This window comes from Phycodurus eques, chromosome 3 (assembly GCF_024500275.1).
Source record: "Phycodurus eques isolate BA_2022a chromosome 3, UOR_Pequ_1.1, whole genome shotgun sequence".
NCBI lineage: Eukaryota > Metazoa > Chordata > Actinopteri > Syngnathiformes > Syngnathidae > Phycodurus > Phycodurus eques.
Window position 1 is genome coordinate 23165377 of NC_084527.1, and position 22474 is coordinate 23187850.

Consider the following 22474-nt stretch of genomic DNA (forward strand, 5'->3'; position numbering starts at 1 on the left):
GAATACTAACAAGGAGAGGTCTCTTTGCTTTTGGATTTGGCCTGAGGCGGCCAATCCTCCCGTGGATCTCAACAGATGAACGAGCAGACCGTGTGTCCATTACGCCCCCCATAAATATTCTGCTGCCTTGGCACCTTACCCCTTATTTACACGCTAAATATTTAAGCAGCGCACGGCATCCCGACCCCCTCCCCACAGCACCCCTCCACTTCCGACTGCACTCTGATGACGATTTTTGCGCAACTTGTTGATGCCTCCCCTCTCGCTTAATACTGTTAAATTAGCCAGGGGGGGAAATTGTTTTCATTTTACACTGTTTGATCACTTTGCTGTGGTTCATTGTTTGCGACCCCAATATACTGTAGATTTTTAATACTACTTAAAAATATTCTGTTAGTTAAATACTTTCGCAAGTCCGAGTTTAGAGTTGTGCCCCTTCAGTGTAGTACCACATTCCAGATCCATTAATAGCTTTTTTCCCCCACAGAACAGGGAGAATATTTGCCTGTGAGTATTGTTGTATGCTGTGTTTGCATGTGTTGGTGGTCCATTTGTGTTAAATTAGCAATTGTGAAGGTTTAGAATTAATGTAATATTGATGCTTGTGTTAGAATGTCTACGCCTTGTTCCATCATATGTTAGAATTCAGCGTGCAGACTTTCATCAGATTAAATGATATGGTTCGGTTGAACATTTTAGTGTTTAAATATACAATAATTGAATTGTCTTTTGTTTTATGCAACAGTTTTACAATAAATTTCAACTTGGTGTGACAAATAATGGAAGTGATTTTTCCATAAATGAATAAATAAACATCTCCCGTCGAATAGACAGCTGTCAGGAAAGTCATAACTATTTATTTTTTGCTGATTTTAGTTTTTTTCTCCAAGCATCAAATAAAGCAAAATTGACTCATTTGTTTGTTCCCAGGACCATGGATGTACTCATCAGCTTGAACAATGGCAAGTCGTTCATCTCCAGTGCGTACACCATCACCGCCTCTACTTGTGTGAGTTTTTTTATTTGAATACAAATACAGTGGTTACCTTGACTTACGAGTTGAATTGGTTCCTTAACTCAAATTACTCGCATAGCAACTCAATTTCCATTTTTCGCAATTTTTTTGCGAAATGAAGCATTTCAAGCAGAACTATGACTTTGATGCGCATGTTTTGGGCTTTTGTGACACATCAAACTGTAAAACAACAGAAACAAGACTGACAAAGGGCTTCGATGGCAAAATAATAATGTATTAAAGATATATAATGTTTAAAAAACTTCGAAGAAACACGCCATGAGCGATGTTTACTCACCGCATGGCTGGAGTTGAACTTCATCTGCCTCTTTACATGGTGTTAGCTATTCACTCCATCTTTTCTCACGATCGCAAAACACGCTTTCCACTAAGTACCGCATCAGATACAAATTACTGCTTACTCCATCCAGCTCACTCAATTCTCATATTTTGGCTCACAACACAAAGACAAATTGTGCAAGCAACAGCTGGTAAGTCAGGGCATTTGTAAGTCAAAAAGTGCCAATCTGTTAATTTGTGATAAGACAAGAGACATTGACAATAATGAAGACATGTTTGCAGTCCAACGGTCTGGTGGTGGCCATCGTGTTCCTGGTGCTTCTTGCTCTGGTGGCTCTGGCCCTCATGTGGTGGTTCTGGCCCCTATGTTGCACTGTGGTGAGTCTATTAAAGCACACAATTCTAGACTGACTGCGTAAAAAGGGCAAAGGGACCTGGTATCCTGCAATCATATCAATCCTGCCTCTGAAAATACCGCCAAAGGCGAAAAATTGTTGAGTTGACGTCAGTGATGTGTATATAGAGCAAAAACACAGAAAAAACAATACAAAATAACAGCTTTTACAGGCAGTGTGAAAGGGACTTTCTGCCTTGTTCCATTATTCCTAGTTCTGTGTAGATGCCTTTCACGCAGAACAACAACTTTGTGGAGGAAGTGAGTATGGAGTGGTAAAGGTAACAACCTGGTTCCGGCATTGAAGAATAATACTTTTTCACACAGACACAGGCTGGGAAAAATCTGTTTTTTTTACATGGATTTTTGCTGGGTTGACTTCATACCCCTATTCTACGCTAGTGACGTTTATAAAGAACAGTGACACTGGAAAAATTCCAGCTTTTACAGGTGGTGTGTGAAGCTTTTTTTAAAATTGTTTTTATTTTTTTTTGCTAGGTTGCATTTGTCCCACATGTCTGTGGCTCTCATACAGAACAGCAACAACCACTTTCAACACAACAGGGCAGGAGATTTGAGTGTCGAATGTGGAACTCAACATTCGTGTCCCGCCTTCCCGGCGGCCCCTTACACAGGAATACTATCCCGCCTCTACTAGTATCCCCAAAAGCGGAAAATTGCCGGGTCCACCCACCATTCCACGTCGATGCTGTTAATACAGAAACAATGATTCCAGGGAAAAATTCCATCTTTTTCAGGCAACGTAAAAGGGGATTATGATGGGTCACATCAGTCCCACCTTTCACATAGAAAGGAATAACTGCAGGATGACTGTCAATAACAATTTGTGGGTCGACTTCATGGCCCCCTTTCAATGTTGGTGGCTTTTACTCGGAACAGCGACGCTGGAAAAATGCCAGCTTTTACAGGCAGTCTGAAAGCGGCTTTTTCTGGGTCGCATTATACCTACCATTCCACACAGAGAAAAGGGAACTGCGTTCAACGCAACAGGAAGACAGTCAGTTTACAATTGCTGGATCAACTTTGTACCCCCAATCTACCGACCTTTTAAACAGAACAGTGACGCTTGGAAAAACGACAGAAGAATGTTCTACACAGTGTAAAAGCGGGTTTTCGCTGGGTCACGTTGGTCCCAGCATTGTCGGTTCTTTTCACACAGAACATGACAACTGATTTTAATACAATAGGATGACAGTTGGTCAGTGACTGTTTTTACAAGCAGCGTAAACGGTTCTTTTGTTTCTGTCTTCCAATCATTGTGACTGAAACAGTGCGAATGACGGGATTAGCAAACACACTGATAACAGAACAGCATAGCAACGGCTGCAAATCCGACAAAAAGCGCCATCAATCTCTGCGCTTATTATTAATGACGTCGGTCCCCCAGGTAGTGCCGTGATGCCGGTGCCGCTCAAACAAAAGATTTTGTTCACTTTCATGCAATCTGTCACCGGCAGGCGGCTGCCATCTTTTGGTCACCATCTTTGCTTCCTTTTTGAGCTTCTTTGTGTGCCGTTGCTAGGCGACATTAGCGGGCAGCCGGCTGAGGTCCATAGGTTGCTCTGTGCTCTTAACACAGTTTCCCAACAAGAGAGGCCATTTTCTTTCCTTTGAGGTGTTTTGATGTGGTTGTTATGTTTGTCTTGTGCCAAATTCCTAACCAAAATTTGGGATAAAAGCGAAGTTCAGCGAGCAAAGAATTAATTCTGCTTGTGTCCTTTGTGTATTTTCTTGGAGAAAATGCAGCCTGGCAAATTCTTGGCTTTCGAGATTGTGTCAGAGGCATAGAAAACACAAGATGATGGGGTTGGAATGACTAGTTTACCACTGGAATGACAATTATAGCTAGAAGTCAATTACCGTAATTTCTCATATAATACACTCGTAATAATCCGATCCATAATACCCATCCCCAAAGCCGCTCTTTCACAAAAGCTGAATTTTCCTTCTTCATATACATACCCCAAAATTGCTAGGATGGACCATGCTCAAAAATTTAAGTGTTATCCAACACTCACTGTACACAGTGTTGATGGTGCACTGCTTTCCCCTCCTGATACACTGGATGGTGGACCAGAATTTCCTCAAAGCTGTCCGGAAATCGTTCTCCGATGGTCTGATGACACGACCACAAAGTCGATCATCGAACTTTGACATAGGATGTCCTGGTGCCAAGTGTATGTGTGGACACCCTTATGCTTGAACATGATGTTCGTTATGGACAATCTACGGTGAGCACACAAGTCCAATAACAGAACACCACTCGGGTTCTGATTGGGGGGGGGGTTGCGTTCCTCCCAATCACACCCTTCCAGGTCTCACTGTCATTGCCCACATGAGCATTGAAGTCCCCCAGCAGAACGACGGAGTCCCCAGTGGAAACTTTTTAAAGCACCCCCACCCCACTCCTAAAAGGGTGGGTACTCTGAACTGCTGTTTGGTGCATAGGCACAAACAACAATCAGGACCCGTCCCCCCCCACCCGAAGGCGGAGGGAGGCTACCCTCCCGTCCACTGGGGTGAACCCCAACGTAGATGCGCCGAGCCGGGGGGCAATAAGTATACCTACACCTGCTTGGCGCCTCTCACAATGGGCAACTCCAGAGTGGAAGAGAGTCCAACCTCTCTCAAGAGGACTGATACCAGAGCCCAAGCTGTGTGTGGAGGCGAGCCTGACTATATCTCGTCGGAACTTCTCAAACTCACACACCAACTCAGCTCTTTCCCTGCCAGAGAGGTGACGTTCCACGTCCCTAGAGCCACCTTCTGTAGCTGGGGATCGGATCGCCAAGGTCCCTGCCTTCGTTCACCACGCAGCTCACAAAGCACCCAACCCCCATGGCCCCTCCCACAGGTGGTGAGCACATGGGAAGGGGGACCCACGTTACCCTTTCGGGCTGTGCCCGGCCGGGCCCCATGGGTGCAGGCCCGGCCACCAGGTGCTCGCTTTCGAGCCCCACCTCCAGGCCTGGCCCCAGAGGGGCGCCCCGGTGACTCGCGTATGGGCAAAGGAAACCTATTTCCATTTATTGTATTCATCATAGGGGTTTTGGGAGCTGTGCTTTGTCTGGTCCCTCACCTAGGACCTGTTTGCCATGGGTGACCCTACCAGGGAAGCCCCCGACAACTTAGCTCCTAGGATCATTGGGACACACAAACCCCTCCACCACGATAAGGTGACGGCTCAAGGAGGGGGCAGTTAGTTAGTCTCAGGAATTTTAATTGCATGTGTGCAAGATATATTAGAAATTCATGGGTGAGTGTTTCTGCCGTCTTTTGTAAACTAAGACGCTAAATCCCATGCTGTATTACGTCAAACATCCGTAGGTACTGGTATACGTCTATACAATGTAGAGGTAGTTGCAGGGAAATTTAATGCATTGGTTTTCTTCATCTTAAGGCTACCTAATTTGGGTAATTTTCATTCTCAGTATGTACTATGTAATATGCACCCTCGATTTTCAATGAAATGTTTAGCAAAAAAATAAATAAATAAAGCGCCTTCTTCTTTGTTTCCATTGGGCTTGTCCCGTGAGGGGTCGCCACAGCGTGTCATCCTTTTCCATCTAAGCCTTTCTCCTGCATGTTCCTCTCTAGCACCGACTGCCCTCATGTCTTCCCTCACTACATCTGTCAAACTTCTCGTTGGTCTTCCTCAAGCATGCTTGCCTGGCAGCTCCACCCTCATCATCCTTCTACCAATATACTCACTCTCTCTCCTCTGGACGTGTCCAAACCCTCGAAGTCTGCTCTCTCTAACTTTGTCTCCAAAATATCAAAGGTTGGCTGTCCCTCTGTTGAGCTAATTTCGAATCCTATCCAACCTGGTCACTCCGAGATAGAACCTCAACGTCTTTATTTCCGCCACCTCCAGCTGTGCTTCCTGTTGTCTGTCAGTGCCACTATCTCTGAGCCATACATCATGGCTGGCCTTACCACTGTCTTATAAACTTTGCCCTTCATCCTAGCAGAGACTCTTCTGTCAAATAACACACCTGACACTTCCCTCCACATGTTACAACTTGATTGGACCTGTTTCTTCACATCCTTACCACATTCACCATTGCTCTGGACTGTTGACCCTAAGTATTTGAAGTCCTCCACCCTCGCTATCTCTTATCCATGTAGTCCTACGCTCCCCCCTCCACCCCTTTCATTCTTGCATATATAGTCTGTCTTATTTTGGCTAATCTTCATTCCTCTCCTTTCCTGCGCATGCCTCCACCTTTCTAAATATTCTTCCACCCGCTCTTTGCTTTCACTACAGATCACAACACATTAAACAACACGGATGCCTCACTAAAATTGGTTGGTCGGTGCAAAACCTTTTCACTAAAATTAAGACTGGTGGCAAGTTCACTTTCAAAATACGCAAGTCTGCCCTCGCTTTGTATTGCGAGCCAAAATTTTAGTTATGAGGAAACTTCAGATATGCCGCAGCTCCAGTCAAGTGAAAACAAAAATGGAGTTATTAAGGTACTGTAATGCTCTTGCATGTGGGCAAGGAGAGCCACAGCCCCCCATGCACTGAGAGCAGTTTATTGAACGGCTCAAACTGTGAAACACACAGATACTAAATGAGAATACTATTATAGAGTTACCGGTTATGGTACAGGTAACCCACGGTGCGGTCTGTGACATGTTTTTTTGGGTGACGGGTTAGTACATTTTCAGTATGTGTTTTGTGCATAAAGACATCAACTTTTTTATCTCTCAACATTGCCTTTATTTAGCTTGTCAGCATAAATTACATTTTTTACTGCACAGAATAAATAACCTATTTCAAGTTATCCGTTATTTAAACACGTCTTTCAAATGGTAAACTGCATCTTACTACGAGACTAATTGTATACACGTGACACTAGAGTAGTATCAAATATATATCACAAATACAAAAATGTAAAAGAAAAACAATACCTGTTAAATAATTGGATTAAACGTGGGTCGATTGGTCATGCTTTGCACCTCGCTCTGCGGGCATGATCAATTGACCCAAGCTTAACATAAAGTGGGTCGAGTGTAGTCATAGCCCTATTGCCGGTTTAAAGGTATACTACAGTTATAAAAAAAAACTAAACTTTCCATCAGCGGTATGAGCTGTTTTTGGGTAATTGCAGGCAAAGTGACACGACCCCTCTCCCTCTTGTCTTTGGTGCGAGCAGTCAGTGAGTCAGACAACTTTTCCCCTTATATTAGTTGTCTCTTTTGGGATTTTTGGGTACTTTTTTTTATCTTGGTAGAGACAAGATACACAAAATGTGTAATTCTTCCAAGACAAAATCACATTTAGGAGTGCCACTCATCAATCTCCAACAAATTCCAAGATAACATTAAGATATTATTGTAATGCTGTCTTGAAATAAACATTTGCAACCAGCTACAAGAGTCAGCACGTCTACAGTTGATGAAATAAATACTTACTAATAAAGACTTACTACCGAGGCAGGTAACTACATACAATAACTAGCTTGGGCAACAAAAGTTTGTTTGTGCTCTAACGTTAACTCACAAAGAGGAGAAAAGCAAAGAAATAGCTAATAATTTTCTGAGAAATAAGTACTTTTACTGTTAAGGGCTGGGCATTGTTAAGAACCTCATGAGTCGATTAAAATTTGATTCTTTAGGTTGCGATTCGATATCGATTTTTAATTCTCTGATACTGATTCCGTAAGAAGTAGAAATACACAAACGAGTGAATTTTGTCAATTTTGAAATATTTATTTTTGATGCTGTGTAAAACATATGTATCATATGTCATGTCACATTTCTTCAGCAAATAAACTGGAAATACATACAGTATTTGCACTTTAATGTGCACATGGAGTACAAAAATAATAAAGATGACAATAGTGTACAGTCCCCTCCAAATGTATTCGAACGGCAAGATCAATTCCTTTGTTTTTGTTGTAGTCTTAAGACATTTGGGTTTCAAATCAAAAGGAATATGAGACAAAAGTTCAGAATTCCAGCTTTTATTTATGGTATTTACATCTAAATGTGTTAAACAACTCAGGACAGCACACGTTGTTTGGAGCCACCCACTTTTAAAGTTAGCAAAAGTATTGGAACATGTGACTGATGGGTGTTTCTAGTTGTTCAGGTGTTGCCTTTTAGATTGATTGCTTAAACATTAGATGTTGCTTGTTTTTGGCTTTGGGTTTCACCTGTGAAAACTGCATTTGCTGTTAAGCAAACATGAAGACCAGAGAGCTATCTATGGGAGAAAACCAAACGATTTTGAAGCTGAGAGAAGAGGGGAAAATCGATCAGAGTTATTGCACAAACATTGGGCATAGCCAAGACAACAATTTAGAATGTCCTGGAAAAGAAAGACACTACTGGTGTAGTGAGCAATAGACATCGAACAGCTCGGCGAAGGGTATCAACAGCAGTTGATAACAGAAACGTGCGAGATGTGAAGCTGTGAACGAGAAACTCCCGTCAGTCACATGTTCCAATACTTTTGCTCACTTTAAAAGTGGATGGCTTCAGAAAAATGGTGCTCTGTCCTGAGTTGTTTAACACATCGAGATGTAAATACAATGAAATAAAAGCTGGAATTCTGAAGTTTTGTCTCATATTCATCTTTTGATCTGAAACCCAAATGTCTTCAGTATAGCCAAAAACAAAGGAATTGACCTTGCCGTTCCAATACCTTTGGTGGCGACTGTATGTACCTGCAGAGCGTGCTCATTAGAAAAGGTTTTTACAGTTTAAAACATTTAAAATAAGAAATTTTATAGCTGTAATTGCAGTGCCATAATACTCTGAAACTACGATACTGCAACAGGCATGCCCACATGTAGCGTCCACACAAAGACTGAAAAACTGCGGTACCATGCAGAGCATACCGACACCAGGTACCGTCCCACCCAAAGGACCTTTTTGCCGATCTCAAAGTTACGACTCGCGGCCCCTCAGTTTCTTTTTCTTATCACTTCTGTAGTTGCAATTTGTGTGAGAGTCCGACCTCCTCCATTGTTCTCTTTGAGAGCCGCTTGTACTTTGTGCTAGAGTAAATTCAGTGTACCCTCAAGCCCTTTGGAAAACACTCGCAGCCACTTTAGAAAAATCCACAACAGATTATGGGGGGCACAGATGGCGCTCTTTTTCCCCGTGTCCCTGCTTTTTCTAGCCATGAACGCAAACCCCCTCTTGCCCCCTTCACCAGAAATACGTTACCTGGCATGGGTGGAACCTGCAGGGTCGGCGTCCAGCATGAGACGGAAGCATATTTTGGAGTGGCAACAAAGGCATTAAAATGTAAACCCCCTGCAGCATGTCTGGCCGCCGCTGTGTTTGTCTTGGTGCGGGGAGCTGCTGTCGCCTCGCACCCGCACCCGGGGAACGCGGCACAAGAGGAGGGCCATGTGTGCCTTGTTAATATTTAAACCCCCCCCTCCGCCCCCCTCCAGCCTCCTTTATACCCCTTGCCAGTCTGCGGCAAGTTGGAATGAGGCGCAAATTCCCGGCTCGGCGCAGAGCCAGCGGAGTGGTCTCACAAACACACACACACACACACGCACACACGCACACACACACACACAAGCTGCGTAGTGTTGATTTTCTTTTGTCTGGCGTTTATTTGTGGAAATGAAACGCAAAATGGCGCCGGCATCAAAGGCCCAGTGCAATCGGAGATCAATTGGAGCCACATTTGGACACATTTGCCTCCCGATTGATGTGTTGCTAACGGTAGTAACAATGAACCCCCTCTATATAGTTCATTTTTAAAGCGGAAGGAAAACGACAAAGATTTTGGGCAAGAGTATGTTGTATGTGCCTGCATTAGTCCATCCATCCATCAATTGTCCATACTGCTTATCCTCACCAGGGTCGCAGGCGTGCTGGAGTCTATCCCAGCTATCTTCGGGCTAGTGGCGGGGTACACCCTGAAATGGTCGCCAATCGCAGGGCACATGTAAACAAACAACCATTCGCGCTCACATTCACACCTACGGACAATTTTAAGACTTTAATTAACCAACCATGGATGTTTTTGGGATGTGGGATGAAACCGTAGTACCTGGAGAAAACCCACGCAGACATGGGAAGAAAATGCAATCTCCACACAGGCGAGGCCGGATATGAACCCGTGTCCTCAGTGAGGCAGATGTGCTAGCCAGTCGTCCACCGTGTCCCCACATTAGTCTAAACACGGAATTCTGTGTTGTGTTTGTGGTATAAGATTTAAACAGATCCAGTAAATTCATCAATTTTCAACTATTCCTGGAGGCGGCCATGTGGGGCAATGTCGCCCTCTGCTGTCGACTGAAATTAACGTCACAGATGCCCTCGATAACGTCACGTGACCAAACCCAGCAGTCAGGATATTGGGCTCCCGTTTGCTGCAATAACTAGCAGAAATACAGGTTGATTACATGATGGTTTGGAGAATATTCTAGCAAGTTTGAGTTCAAACCATCATGTAATCAACCTCTGCCTCCAGTCAAAGAGTCGAAATCAAGCCACCTGCAACAAGGTTGTTCATATTAAGAACCAAGGCATTAAAAACAAAAACAAAAAAAACAAAAGCACAATGGCAACACGCCGGACATCAACAGTTCGCCACAGAGGTCAACTGCCAACTTGAAAATAAAAGCTCCAAAGTTGGACATCAATGCCTTGTAAGGCTTTTGTTTGTGAATATTCTCATTCATCCAGGTCATTTCATTATAATGGCATTTAATCGATCCTAACTGGACAAACAGAGCAGTCCAGTTGTCATAGATTCAATGCCCTGAGAATTGTCACTTTTATTTTGAAGTTGGCCATAAGCAGCATCCCCGGCCCTGAACTCCTAGACTGGATGCTGTCTTGACTGCAGTTTATATTTATATATATACTGTTGACACCAACATCAACACAACACCATCCCGAAATCAAGTTCAATCGCTAATTTAATATGCTAAATTTACTACACTGTCACTGATTAAATGGTAGAATAAGGCGCTAGCTCGCCGACGTTAACGGCTAGCAGCGAGCTACATGAGTGCCCAGTAGGCTCACGACAGCCAGGAGACTACTTTTCTGAGACAGTTTAGGCTGACAGCCTGACACAATTGCAGTTCTTACCAATCCATTTTTAACATAGTAGGCTTGCTCAAATGTAAGGGAACGTGCTAGCTAGTAGGTACATTAGCTGTGATGTCACTTTCTTACGACCTCTGCACATGAAATGATGTAAAAATGGTGACTTACCATCCAGTGTTTTAAAAGTATTTTTTAGAATAAGTACTTAGTAGGCACGGTGGCCGACTGGTTTGAGCGTCAGTTCTAGAGCGTTAGTTCTGAGGACCCGGGTTAAATCCCTGGCCCCGCCTGTGTGGAGTTTGCATGTTCTCCCCGTGCCTGCGTGGGTTTTCTCCGGGCACTCCGGTTTCCTCCCACATCCCAAAAACATGCATTTATTGGAGACTCTAAATTGCCCGTAGGCATGACTGTGAGTGCGAATGGTTGTTTGTTTTTCTATGTGCCCTGCGATTGGCTGGTAACCAGTTCAGGGTGTACCCCGCCTCCTGCCCGATGACAGCTGGGATAGGCTCCAGCACGCCCGCGACCCTAGTGAGGAGAAGCGGCTCAGAAAATGGATGGATGGATGAAGTACTTAGTAGATTTAAGTAACCTGCATCTGATAAAGAAAATATGGACATTTACAATATAACAGGAAGTTTTTCCCTCCAGACTTCCGCTTTAAGCAAACAATTTTTTTCCTCCACACACAGGCAAGGCGGGATTTGAACCCTTGTCATCAGAATTGTGAAGCAGATATGATAACCACCGTGCCACCAACCTTCAATTTATTGTTGGGGAAATTCCTAAGCATTTCGGAACCAGACTTTTGCTGTGTTCATGCACATTTCATGGAGACTGACTTCATAAACTTAAGCTCTTACACACTGCTGGATGTGCATCTCCGGATTTTCAGTGAGCAACCCATCTGGGCAGTCACTGCCAAGCCATACAAATACAATATATAAACCATACATATATTGTGTTTTACAAGAATACTTAAATACAGCTGAAACCAGGGGCTCTATTTTCCTAACGAGCGCATATCCAGCACGGCACGTGCTGTAACTCTGTGAGGGGGCAGGTTAAACCGGGTTGTCATAATCTTGCAGATGCACGCAGCTGGCGTATTTAACAAAAGGGGCTATCTCCGCCGGTGAGCACAAACACAGCGGACTTTATTCGCCACCAATTAATTCATTCATTCCCTTTAGGTGAGGTGCAATGACAGTCTCGCATGCATGGAGACGGCAGGGAGAGACACCAAGCGTGACTGGAGAATTGTCACTTGGACTGTGTGGCAAAAGACAGCTGAAAAGAGCTGGTCAAAACCGCAGGGGACTTTAATAAGTCCGTGGACCTCATGAATCTATCCCCACCCATGCACGATCGTTCGTGCATGTGATCCTCCTCACCCCCATAGCTGCTGGCTGGCCAGTGGGGTGATTTAAAGAAATTATTATTATTTTAATAATGACGATGATGACGCGTTTCATGAACAGCTTTCTACAAGTACAATGATTCAGAAGGTTCGAGTTCCGCTGTTCACATATTTATGAATGAAATATGCCTGATCCACCCCCATGTCTGCGGACCTCGTGTATGTTTGCCCATTCTGCGAGGAGGCGGGCTAGACCCGGTTTTGGTACTTTTACGGACCTTGTGCACGCCCAGCTTATTTAAAATGGGACGTCTGTGCTCGTGTTGGTGTCACCACAGCTGGCTTCAATCCTTTAAAAGCAGCACAAATAGTCTCGCATGGTGACGTTATGTATGCGGAAGGGGACTCAGTGACCCGTGCGGTACTGGAGTATTGAATTTTAGCGTTATAAAATCGTTGGTCACTGAAATGTGTCTGCTGACCTCATTGATCTACGGTATATCCCCTCCAACGATTGTTCGTTTCCACCCAGACCCCCATAGCTGGGATTTAGTCCATGGATTAAAAAAAAATATAAGAATGATGATGGTAATATTAATGCATTCAATGAATTGATTTCTACAATGATTAAGCGGTTTGTTAATAAGTCTGTTAATAATAAGTCTGTTATCCACCACACACGTCCGAGGACCTTCTGTATGCCTGCATGTACACCGATCAGATTCACCAATATCGTGTTAGATCCCTGCTCCACAAGTTAGGCGTGGTATGAGCAGGCCTAAGTTAAGACAGACTTTCTGTGCACAAAGATCTCGTTCCGCCAAGCACATCTCCAAGGGCACACCCTCGCTGCGCTGACACAAATGCGCACAATGTGCAGTCTATGCAGTCTAGTCTCAGCCTCGCGGGGTGAGAAGGATGAGGGGGAAAAATTCATCAAGGGTGACCGGTATGGATGTAAATGGATAATAATAGTATATAATAATAATATTAATGTGAATTATATTGAGTTTGGTAGCACTATGAGCCCGCATGGCTAAATCTGGATTGGCAGCACAAACTGAGTTGGAAAGCGTGTGTCGCGGTTCTGCCATTTAAAAGTTCATGTCTTCAGAATATCGCAATTTTTAGTTTTGAGACTGTACTGCAAAGGACAGGAGGGACCTGCAACGGGTAGTGAAAACAGCAGACTGGGTGATTGGGTGCACACCCTCAGGGACACCTACGCTGTCAGACCACTAAGGAAATAAAGGATCCCTCCCACTCTGGACACTCACTTTTCTGCCCCCTTCCCACTGGAAAACGCCACAGGACATTAAAGTCTACAATCACGAGGCTCAAAAACAGCTTCTACCACCAAGCTGTGAAATGCCCTAACCCCCGCAGTAAAAACCAGTAATTCCCACCCACCCACCAACTCCATTTTACACGCAAGTGCAAAATAATGAACAAGAACCGTGTAATACCATCTGGAAAAAAAATGTGCAATACCTATCTATAAATAATTATTGAACTACATGCAATAATGTCATTCTCACAAATATGACCAATTGTTTGTTCTTTCAGTATCTTTGGATAATTGTGTACTCATTTATTTATTTATTTTTTACCTCAGCGCTGCAGATTGAGATGCTCAACTGGTTTTCATTGTTCCTGTTACAGTGGAAATAAATTCTACTCTATTCCATCCTGTCAGTATTGTTTAATGCAGCAGTTTTACAGTAAACTTGGGAGTGATGAAGAAAGAGCTGCGCATTCTTTTTTGGAGAAGTATATGCAAGCAAGAGTCTTTTCATTTCCTCAAAGCGATGTTAAACGATAGTCTCCCATTTCTTTGAGAGCGAATGAGTAAGAACAGGCACTAAGGAATACTTTTAAAAGTGTCTTCAAACAAGCATCTTTTAACTCCCTGTTAATACAGATCGCATCCAATTTCGGCCTCAGTGTGAAAACACGTTTTGGTTAAGACCAAAGCAGGTTTTTTTTTTTTGTTGGAACACAACAAAATGTGGAAGCAGTGCATCTGGAAATTATTCATATAGCTTCACTTTTAGAGACTTTTAGAATTTTGACGCGAAAAAATTAATTCATTCCATTTTCAAATGAGGATGCTTACCCCGTCATGGTTGCGTGTCTGTAGTCTTTTTTTCATTGGATTTTAATTCGGCATCACATCTGTCCAACAAGAATAGCTGGGACAAAGTCCCCTCTATTTATCCTGCAATATGTCCTGAAAATCTGCTTCGGTAATTACTCGGGAGGAGCTAATCCGGCGAGCGTACGGTGGCGGTGGGAATGACGCCGGGCAGCGTATGGAGAGGTCACAGGATTTGCTGACGAGCGTGTCAAAGAGGAATTAATTAACACTAATTGATTACTTTCTTTCATTACGCTAATGACCACACCAGCCCTATGTTTTAAACAGAGTGTGGGAAACGGCTGTTAGCGTCTATGGTAGGTTGTCAATACTTTTTTTCCCACTCTGCAGAAAATTCTGTTTCAAGAAGAAGAAGGGTTTCGAAGAATGGTTTTGAAGCCCATGTTAGGGTTTCAAGACAGGATTAGGTTTTCAAATTTGGGTTTCAAGCGAGGGTTCAGCTTTTAAAATAGGGTTTAAGTTAGGTTTAGGGTTTCAAAGAAGCGTTTGAAGCCCATGTTGGGTTTCCAAACAAGGTTAGAGTTTCAAATTAAGGTTTCAAGTGAGGTTCATGGTTTCAATATATATGCCTGTGTAGATTCTTAGTCATCTTGGTCATGGTAATCCGCAAATGTTGATGTCAGGCAACTGGACTGTTCTTGTTTGTTGAAGAGATTTCACCTTTAATCCAAAATATTTCTTCAGTTCAAAATTTTTGGTGTGGAGTCCCTCTATGTAGGACTGGGTGGGTGTGTTCCCTGAGGATGGTCAACAATAGGGGAAAACACTGGACTCCCCCAGAGGAACTAAACTCAGCCAGTGGTTCAGGTATACAGACGATACATGGGCTAAGACCTAAGTCTGCAAATTATTATTTTCTTTACTGAACTCACAAACTCTGTGGACAGAAACATCCGTTTCACTCGAGAAGACATCACAGAGTACAGGTTGCCGTTTTCGGACTGTGAGGTGTGGGCAAGGAAGGGTGGAAACCTCAATATTGAGGTCTGTAGAAAACTTCACCACACTGACCAGTACCTTCTCTTTGAATCCCATCACCCACTGGAACACAAGCCGGGGGTTATCAGAAACCTCGAGGACAGAGCAGAGGAAATTCCCTCCACTGACAACAGACAACAGAAGTAGCAGACTCACATCAGGAAGGCTCTTACTAACTGTGGGTATCCAAAGCGGACCTTTGTTGAATCCACCAAGAGAAGAAGAGCTCCTCCGCCCGAGCCTCAAGCTTGAAATGGGAGGCTTCGTATGGTGGTCCCTAATGTTCATTCGAACTGCTCTAAGTGCTAGAGGACTCTGCATTTTTTTGCACAATTGTCAAAAAAAAAAAAGTACCGGCATTACCAGATAACTTGCAACCCTTTACTGCTCAGTGACTGTTTTTTTTTTTTTTTTTTTTTTTTTTTTTTTTGTGTCAATGTCTTTATGTCTCCAAAGTGTTCTGTAAATTGACTGTCTGTTGTCGTACTAGAGCGGCTCCAACTACCGGAGACAAATTCCTTGTGTGTTTTGGACATACTTGACAAATAAAGATGATTCTGATTCTGATTCTGATCTCTACATTGGAGAGACTAAGCAGTTGCTGCACAGGTGCATGGTGCAGCACCGGCGGCCTGCTGCTTCAGGTCTACATTTAGCGGTTCATTTGCATCTCAAGAAGAAAGGACATTCCTCCGAGGACAACAATTTTCAAATTCTGGATAGGGAGGGCCGCTGGTTTGAAAAAGGTGTCAAAGAAGCTATCTATGTTGAACTACAAATGGAGTCTCTGAAGAGAGGAGGAGATTTGAGGCTTCATCTTTCACCTGCGTATTACAAAGTCCTGACATCTCTGCCTCAAAGATCGCCTCATTCAAAGGGAAGAGTGGCCCTAACGAGCTGTTTTGCCACGAGACGTGTGAACGATAGGACACTGGCAGGACAGTCGTTTAATCGCACTGGGCAACAACAGCAACTCCCTAATGTTGACCACTCCCAAAGAACACACTCCTGTGGCATAAATAGAGGGACTCCACACTGGAAATTTTGAACTGAAGATGCTTTCTGGATTCAAGGTTTTCAACAAACAAGAACAGTCCAGTTGCCTTGATCAACCTTTGAGGATTACGGTTTCAAAGTAGAGTTTCACACCAGAGCTGGTGTCTCAAGCCGGTGTTACATTTTCAAGCTTGGGTTAGGGGGTTCAAGTTAGGGTTTTAAATTAGGGTTTATGTCCAATGTTACGGTTACGGTTTCAATGTAGGGTTTCAAGAGAGTGTTAGCGTTTCAAACAATGGTTTAGTTTTCAAATTAGGGTTTCAAGACAGTGTTTTAAAAGTGTCATAGGGTTTCAAAACAAGTTTAGGATTTCAAGTTCAGGTTTCAAGCTGGGAGTAGGGTTTAAAGCTAAGGTTAGGGTTTCAAGTCTGGGTTAGACGAGCATGTCAAAGAGGAATTAATTAACCTTAATTTTATTTCATTATGCTGATGGTAATGTGGTGTGAGGAACAGCTGTTAGTGTCTATAGTAGGCGGTCTATAATTTATTTCCTCTCCTGCAGAAATGCATCTAGTAAATGCCGTAATGCTCCATCTAAGGTGAATTACGGACAAAAGGTATGCCTTACACGAAGCGTCTTCACCAATTAAATGCAGAGCACTCAAAATGGCTGCCCCATGACAGGGCAGAGTGCGGATGTTACACAATGGATGTCCTCCAGATGAACACGGGGTAGCGTTTTAGCAGAAGACTTCATCAGGCAGCACAAGGTAATGCTTACATTGTTGAAAGTAGGGCTTCAAGAGAGGGTTGGTGTTTCAAGCCATGGTTGTGCTTTCAAGATGGGGTTAGGGTTTAAAATTTCTGTGATAGGGTTTTAAGGCTGGGTTAGCATTTCAAATTAGGCTTTCAAGTCAGGGTTAATGTTTCAAAGTAGGGTTATAAGGCAGTCGCTGTCGTAGGAATGGAACTCTGTTGTGTCCCCTGTCGTGAAAATAAATAAATGAACGTAAAATACATAAATAATAGAAAAAACATATATACTACTAAAAAATAGAAAAATATTAAATGAAAACTATGTTATAAAAATAATCTCTTTATATGTTCAAATGTTTAAATTGAAAATTATTACATGCAAAAATTACATTACAAATTAAGAAGTAAGAATATAAGAAAACAAACAGTATTCAAATAAAAATAAATAAATAAAAATATTAGAATTTAAAAAAGAAGTGTGTATATATATATATATATATATATATATATATCTCCATCCACTTCCTGTACCGCTTTATCCTCGCAAGGATCGTGGGCCTGCTGGACCTTATCCCAGCTATCTTCGGGCGAGAGGCGGGGTACACCCTGAACTGCTCGCCAGCCAATCGCAGGGCACATACAAACAAACAACCATTCAGGCACACATTCACACTTAAGGGCAACTGAGAGTCTTATATCAACCAACCATGCATGTTTTTGGGATGTGGGAGGAAACCGGAGTGCCCGGAGAAAACCCACGCAGGCACGGAGAGAACATGCAAACTCCACACAGGCGGGGCTGGGATTTGAACCCCGGTCCTCAGAACTGTGAGGCAGACGTGCTTACCAGTCTTCCACCATGCCATATATGTATATATATATTACACACACGATTAAACTAGTAACTATAATATACTAATAAAAAAGGAAAAATATGACACAAATAATTTAAAGATACCAAAATATAACGACTCTTCCTTTCTCTTCGTACTCGTCCTCCTCTTCCTCCTCGTCTTCATCCTTCCCTTCTGCCTCATCCTCATGCTTATTTCCTTTTTCTCCCCGTCTTCCTCCTTATCTTCTTCCTCATCCTTGTAATCATTATCCTCTTTTTTCTCTCCATATCTTCTTCCTCCTCTTTCTTTCCTCTTCTTCCTCATCCTCTTTTCCTCCTTCTTTCTTTCCCTACTCACCCTCCTTCATTCTTCATTTCCTTTTAAATCCTGCTCTTCCTCTTCATTATCCTCCCTTTCCTTCCTTTCTTCTTATCCTTCTACTCCTCCTTTCCCTCTTCCTGCTCAATCCCCTCTTCCTCTTCTTCACTATCAAATTCTTCCTCATCCTCATTCTCCCTCTTCATCCTCGAGGCATTCTCATCTTCTTCCTCCTTTTCCTCTTCCTCCCCCTTCTTGCTCCTTATCCTTCCCCTTGTCCTCCTCCTCCTCTTCATCCTGCTGTTGGTCTCCCATCTTATTGGAGTTAATTAACTCGTCAGGACATTGGTCTGCTCGAATGCGCTGAACCTCGTCCAATTAATTTAAGAGTCTTCCCCACGTCAACAAGTTGATTGTTCATTTTTCATGAGGGGCCCTCATGTTGCTCTACAAGAACACTAATCAGAGTCAGCAGTGAAGGGGGGTGGGAGTGCAGGGGGTGCTCTTTTTTGACTCAGTGGCCTGTCAGCCATCAAGCCTCCGTCACAACGTCAGTGGACATTATCTCCTGACAGACTTTCTGGTGAAATGTGTCACTTTTTTTTTTTCTCTTCCTGTTTATCCAGGTCATCAAAGACCCACCGCCACCACTTCCCCCATCAAGACCTCCACCACCTGTGAGTGACATTGTATGCTTTCAAAAGTAGGGTTTCAAGCAGAGGTTAGGGCTTCAAATTAGGGTTGCAAACAAGTGTTAGGGTTTCAAGTAGACTTTACACAATCAGGATTTATGGGATTTATTTAAAAAAAAAAAAAAAAAAACCTCACCGATTCGATCACAAGATGGAGCAATGTGTCTATTTAAATGACTTGTTCATTTACTGTATATACCTGTGTGCTGTATACTGAGTATCTTCAAAATTATTCTCTAGCATTTTAGACAACAGGTAAAACATTAATGACCTCTAGGGGGTATTCAAGGATTGGCCACTGATATAAGTTTAAGTTTTCAGTCAGGTCAAACCAACATTACAACATGACAGAAATAATGGGTGCTAACTTAGTGAAATTAAATTACTTCGCACACACTGAAACTTTAGAGCATGATTCGACAGAATGGTGGCATGTTTACGAACAACCGTTAGTGCTAGCACTAGCTTCCTAGGCTAGAGAACGTTTTGTTGCCTGCTTGCGAGCCGTATCGTATTAAAAGTACGTAAACATACCTCAAGCAATCCGTGAATGAACATCCTCTCGCGAGCACCAGTGATGACCACCACCCGTTTTCCCTTATCCCCCCACCCACACACAATAAATTTGCCCGATCAATTGTTGTTGTTGTCGCCATGGTAACGGGTGTATCCAGTCGTGTTTGAGTTGACAAGATAAAGCCCAGTGATCGTAAAAGACGGGATGCGGTGGTATCGGAATACAAGATTTTGTTGCAGTAGTCTGACATAGTGCAGTCATGAAAGACCAAATTTAATTTGTCTTGTAGTCTGATCTACGCATTACGTCTGTCTCAGACGTGTTGTCTGTCCCACAACGCTAACATTTTTATTTTAATTTTTTTTAAATAACATAGCGGTCAAATATTTATAGTAGTACATCAAAAGACACGCAACAAGGCTAAAAATAAACTCTCTTTTTTTTCTAAATATACTCTTCACGATGGTGACGCAGAGTAAATGTCTTTTGTGGAGCCGATCAATGAATCGGATTGGTCGAATTATGACATTAAAGCCGATCAGCATAAAATGCTAATTATCAGACAATACCGATCAAGTCGAACAGATCGGTGTATAGTCGCAAGCAAGGGTTTGGGAATCAAATTAGAGTTTAAAGCCAAAGTTAGGATTTCAAGTTTGGGTGTAAACCTGTGTTGGGGTTTAGAATTTGTTTTCCTGGCCTGGGTTAGGGTTTGAAACAAGGATTAGGGTTTCAAGACAGGGTTAATACTACAAGCAAGGGTTAGGGTTTCAAATTAGGGTTTAAAGCCAGTGTTAGTGTTTCAAACAAGGGTTAAGGGTTGGTTTTCAAGTTAGGGATTCAAGACAGTTCAAACATGGGTTAGGGTTTGAAATTAGCATTTCAACTCTGGTTTAGGGTTTGAAACAGCGATTACGATTTCAATGTAAGGTTTTTAGATGAGGTGAGGAGAAGTGTCATGTTTTCAAGCAAGGGTTAGGGTTTCAAATTCAGATTTACAGCCAAGATAAGATTTTCAAATGATCTTTTCAAGACTATTTTAGGTTTCGAGACAGTTAGGATTACGAGCAAGGGTTATGGTTTCAAAGTAAGGTTTTGAGACAAGGTGAGGACTTCAAATTTTGTTTTCAAGATAGGTTTTGAGTCAGAGTTAGATTTTCAAATTAGGGTTTGAAGTTAAGTTAGGGTTTCAAGTCAGGGTAAAGCTTTCACACAAGGGTTAGGTTTTTAAAAAGGATTTGAAGCCTGTGTTCCATCCTATAATAAGAAGATGATGTAAATATGTGTAACGACTCCATTTCAGGAGCCCGAGCCAGTGGGCAAGAAGAAATGGCCGACTGTGGATGCATCTTACTATGGAGGACGAGGAGCGGGAGGCATCAAACGCATGGAGGTCAGACACTAGAAAATACAGCTACAGTATACAGTGCATCAAGATATACTCATCTTCATCTCTCTTCCTCTTATTTCTCATCCCCCTTTCTTGCTCCTCAAACCCCTCTTCCTCATGTTCCTTCTTCTCCTATTGCTCTTCCTGTCTTCATCTTCTTTTTCCTCCATGTCCTCATCATCCTCCTCTTCCTGATTTTCCTCTCTTCCTCCTCTCCCGTTACTTCTTCTTACCCCACTCTGCCTCTTCCTTTTCATCCAATCTTCCTTATTTTCCTGCCTCCTTTTCTTCCTCCTCTTCCTCCTTCTCCTGTTGCTCTTCCTCCTCGTATTCCTCATTCTCTTTCGCCTCTCTCTTCATTCTGCTTCTTCCTCCTCTTCCTCCTTCCCTTCCTCTTCCTCCACCTCTTCATTTTCCTCTTCTTCCTACTTCTCTTCCTCTCCATCATTCAGTCCTCCTTTCTCTTTCTTCTATCTCCACCTCCTTCTCATCCTCCTCTGCCTTCTCCTGTTGCTCTTTCCTCTTCTTCCTCGTCTTCTGTTTTCCTCCTCGTCTCCTTCTTCCTCATTCTCCAACCTCCTCTTCTTACTCCTTTTTGTCTTTCTGCCTCCTCTTGTTCATCCTCCTTCTTCATCCTCTTCCTCCTTCACTTGCTCATCCTCTTCATCTTCCTCATTCTCTTCTTCCTACTTCTCTTCCTCCCTATTATCCACTTCCTCCTTTTCTCCTTTCTCTTCCTCCTCTTCCTCCTCCTCTTGCTCTTCTTCATGGTCATTCCCCTCTTCCCCCTTCTCTGCCATTTTCCCTCCACCCACCTATTCTTCCTTCGCATCTTCCTCCACTGTATCCTACATTTTGTTCTCCTCATTTTCCTCCTGCATTTCCTCCTCTTCTCATTCTTCCTCTTCTTCTTCCTTCTCCACTTCTCATTGTTCTTCTTTCGACTCTTCCTCTTCCTTCTCTTCCTTCAACCGCCCAATCAGATGTTTGACCAGTAAAACATCTTCAAAGAAGTGACCTCATCTAAAAGTCATGTTCTGGTTTTGAAGTCAGGGGTGTTGTCGTGAAAACCAAATGCGGGTCAACAGAAAAGCGCTTACGCTTGTTTTTTCCGACTGCCCTCTGTCCGTCCGTCAATCTGCATGTTGACAACTTTGACGTGACAGGCTGTCCTTCATCCTTCCGTCGCAATGCCGTCACGTCATGTCCGCTGTCAACGTGTCCGCCTCCTCCTCCTCTTCCCCATCATCTGTAAGTCATCACAGGGATTTCCCAGCATCCTCGGGGAGTGGGTACCTCTTCGCTCATTTCCCCCGCGAGCACGCCGGAGCAGGGAGCGCTCGATACCTCGCCCTTAGTCTTAGCATAGCGTCTTGATTAGTCTTGTCAGGTCACGTCCTCGCTTCTAATGGAACAATCCCACCACTAAGGTCTCAAACATTAAACATCCTTTAAAGTATAACAATGCTGTTTCGCATAATGATGGTATATTTGTTCACAAAAGTGCAATATTTGTGCACACAAATTTATATTTTGGTATATGTTGCCATCAAAACATGATATTTTGTCACAAAAAGGCTATGAAAATGTTATGTCTTCCATCTAAAAATATTACTTGTTCACAGAAAGGCTTTACAACATATATCAGGCTTCATTTTCATCTTAATATATTTTTGGTCTAACAGGCTATTTTTTCTAATATAGGTTGTA

General features: G+C 43.0%; 1 protein-coding gene across 3 annotated transcripts in view; it reads left to right on the forward strand.

Moving 5' to 3' along the window:
* Positions 1-22474, forward strand: part of antxr2a (ANTXR cell adhesion molecule 2a) — a 117718-nt gene that overhangs the window by 54814 nt on the left and 40430 nt on the right. For all 3 annotated transcript variants that reach the window (XM_061673538.1, XM_061673540.1, XM_061673539.1), the window contains 4 exons: positions 931-1009; positions 1598-1693; positions 18792-18842; positions 20678-20767. In XM_061673538.1, coding sequence (XP_061529522.1) covers positions 931-1009; positions 1598-1693; positions 18792-18842; positions 20678-20767 — 316 coding nt within the window. The remainder of the gene's footprint in view (positions 1-930; positions 1010-1597; positions 1694-18791; positions 18843-20677; positions 20768-22474) is intronic.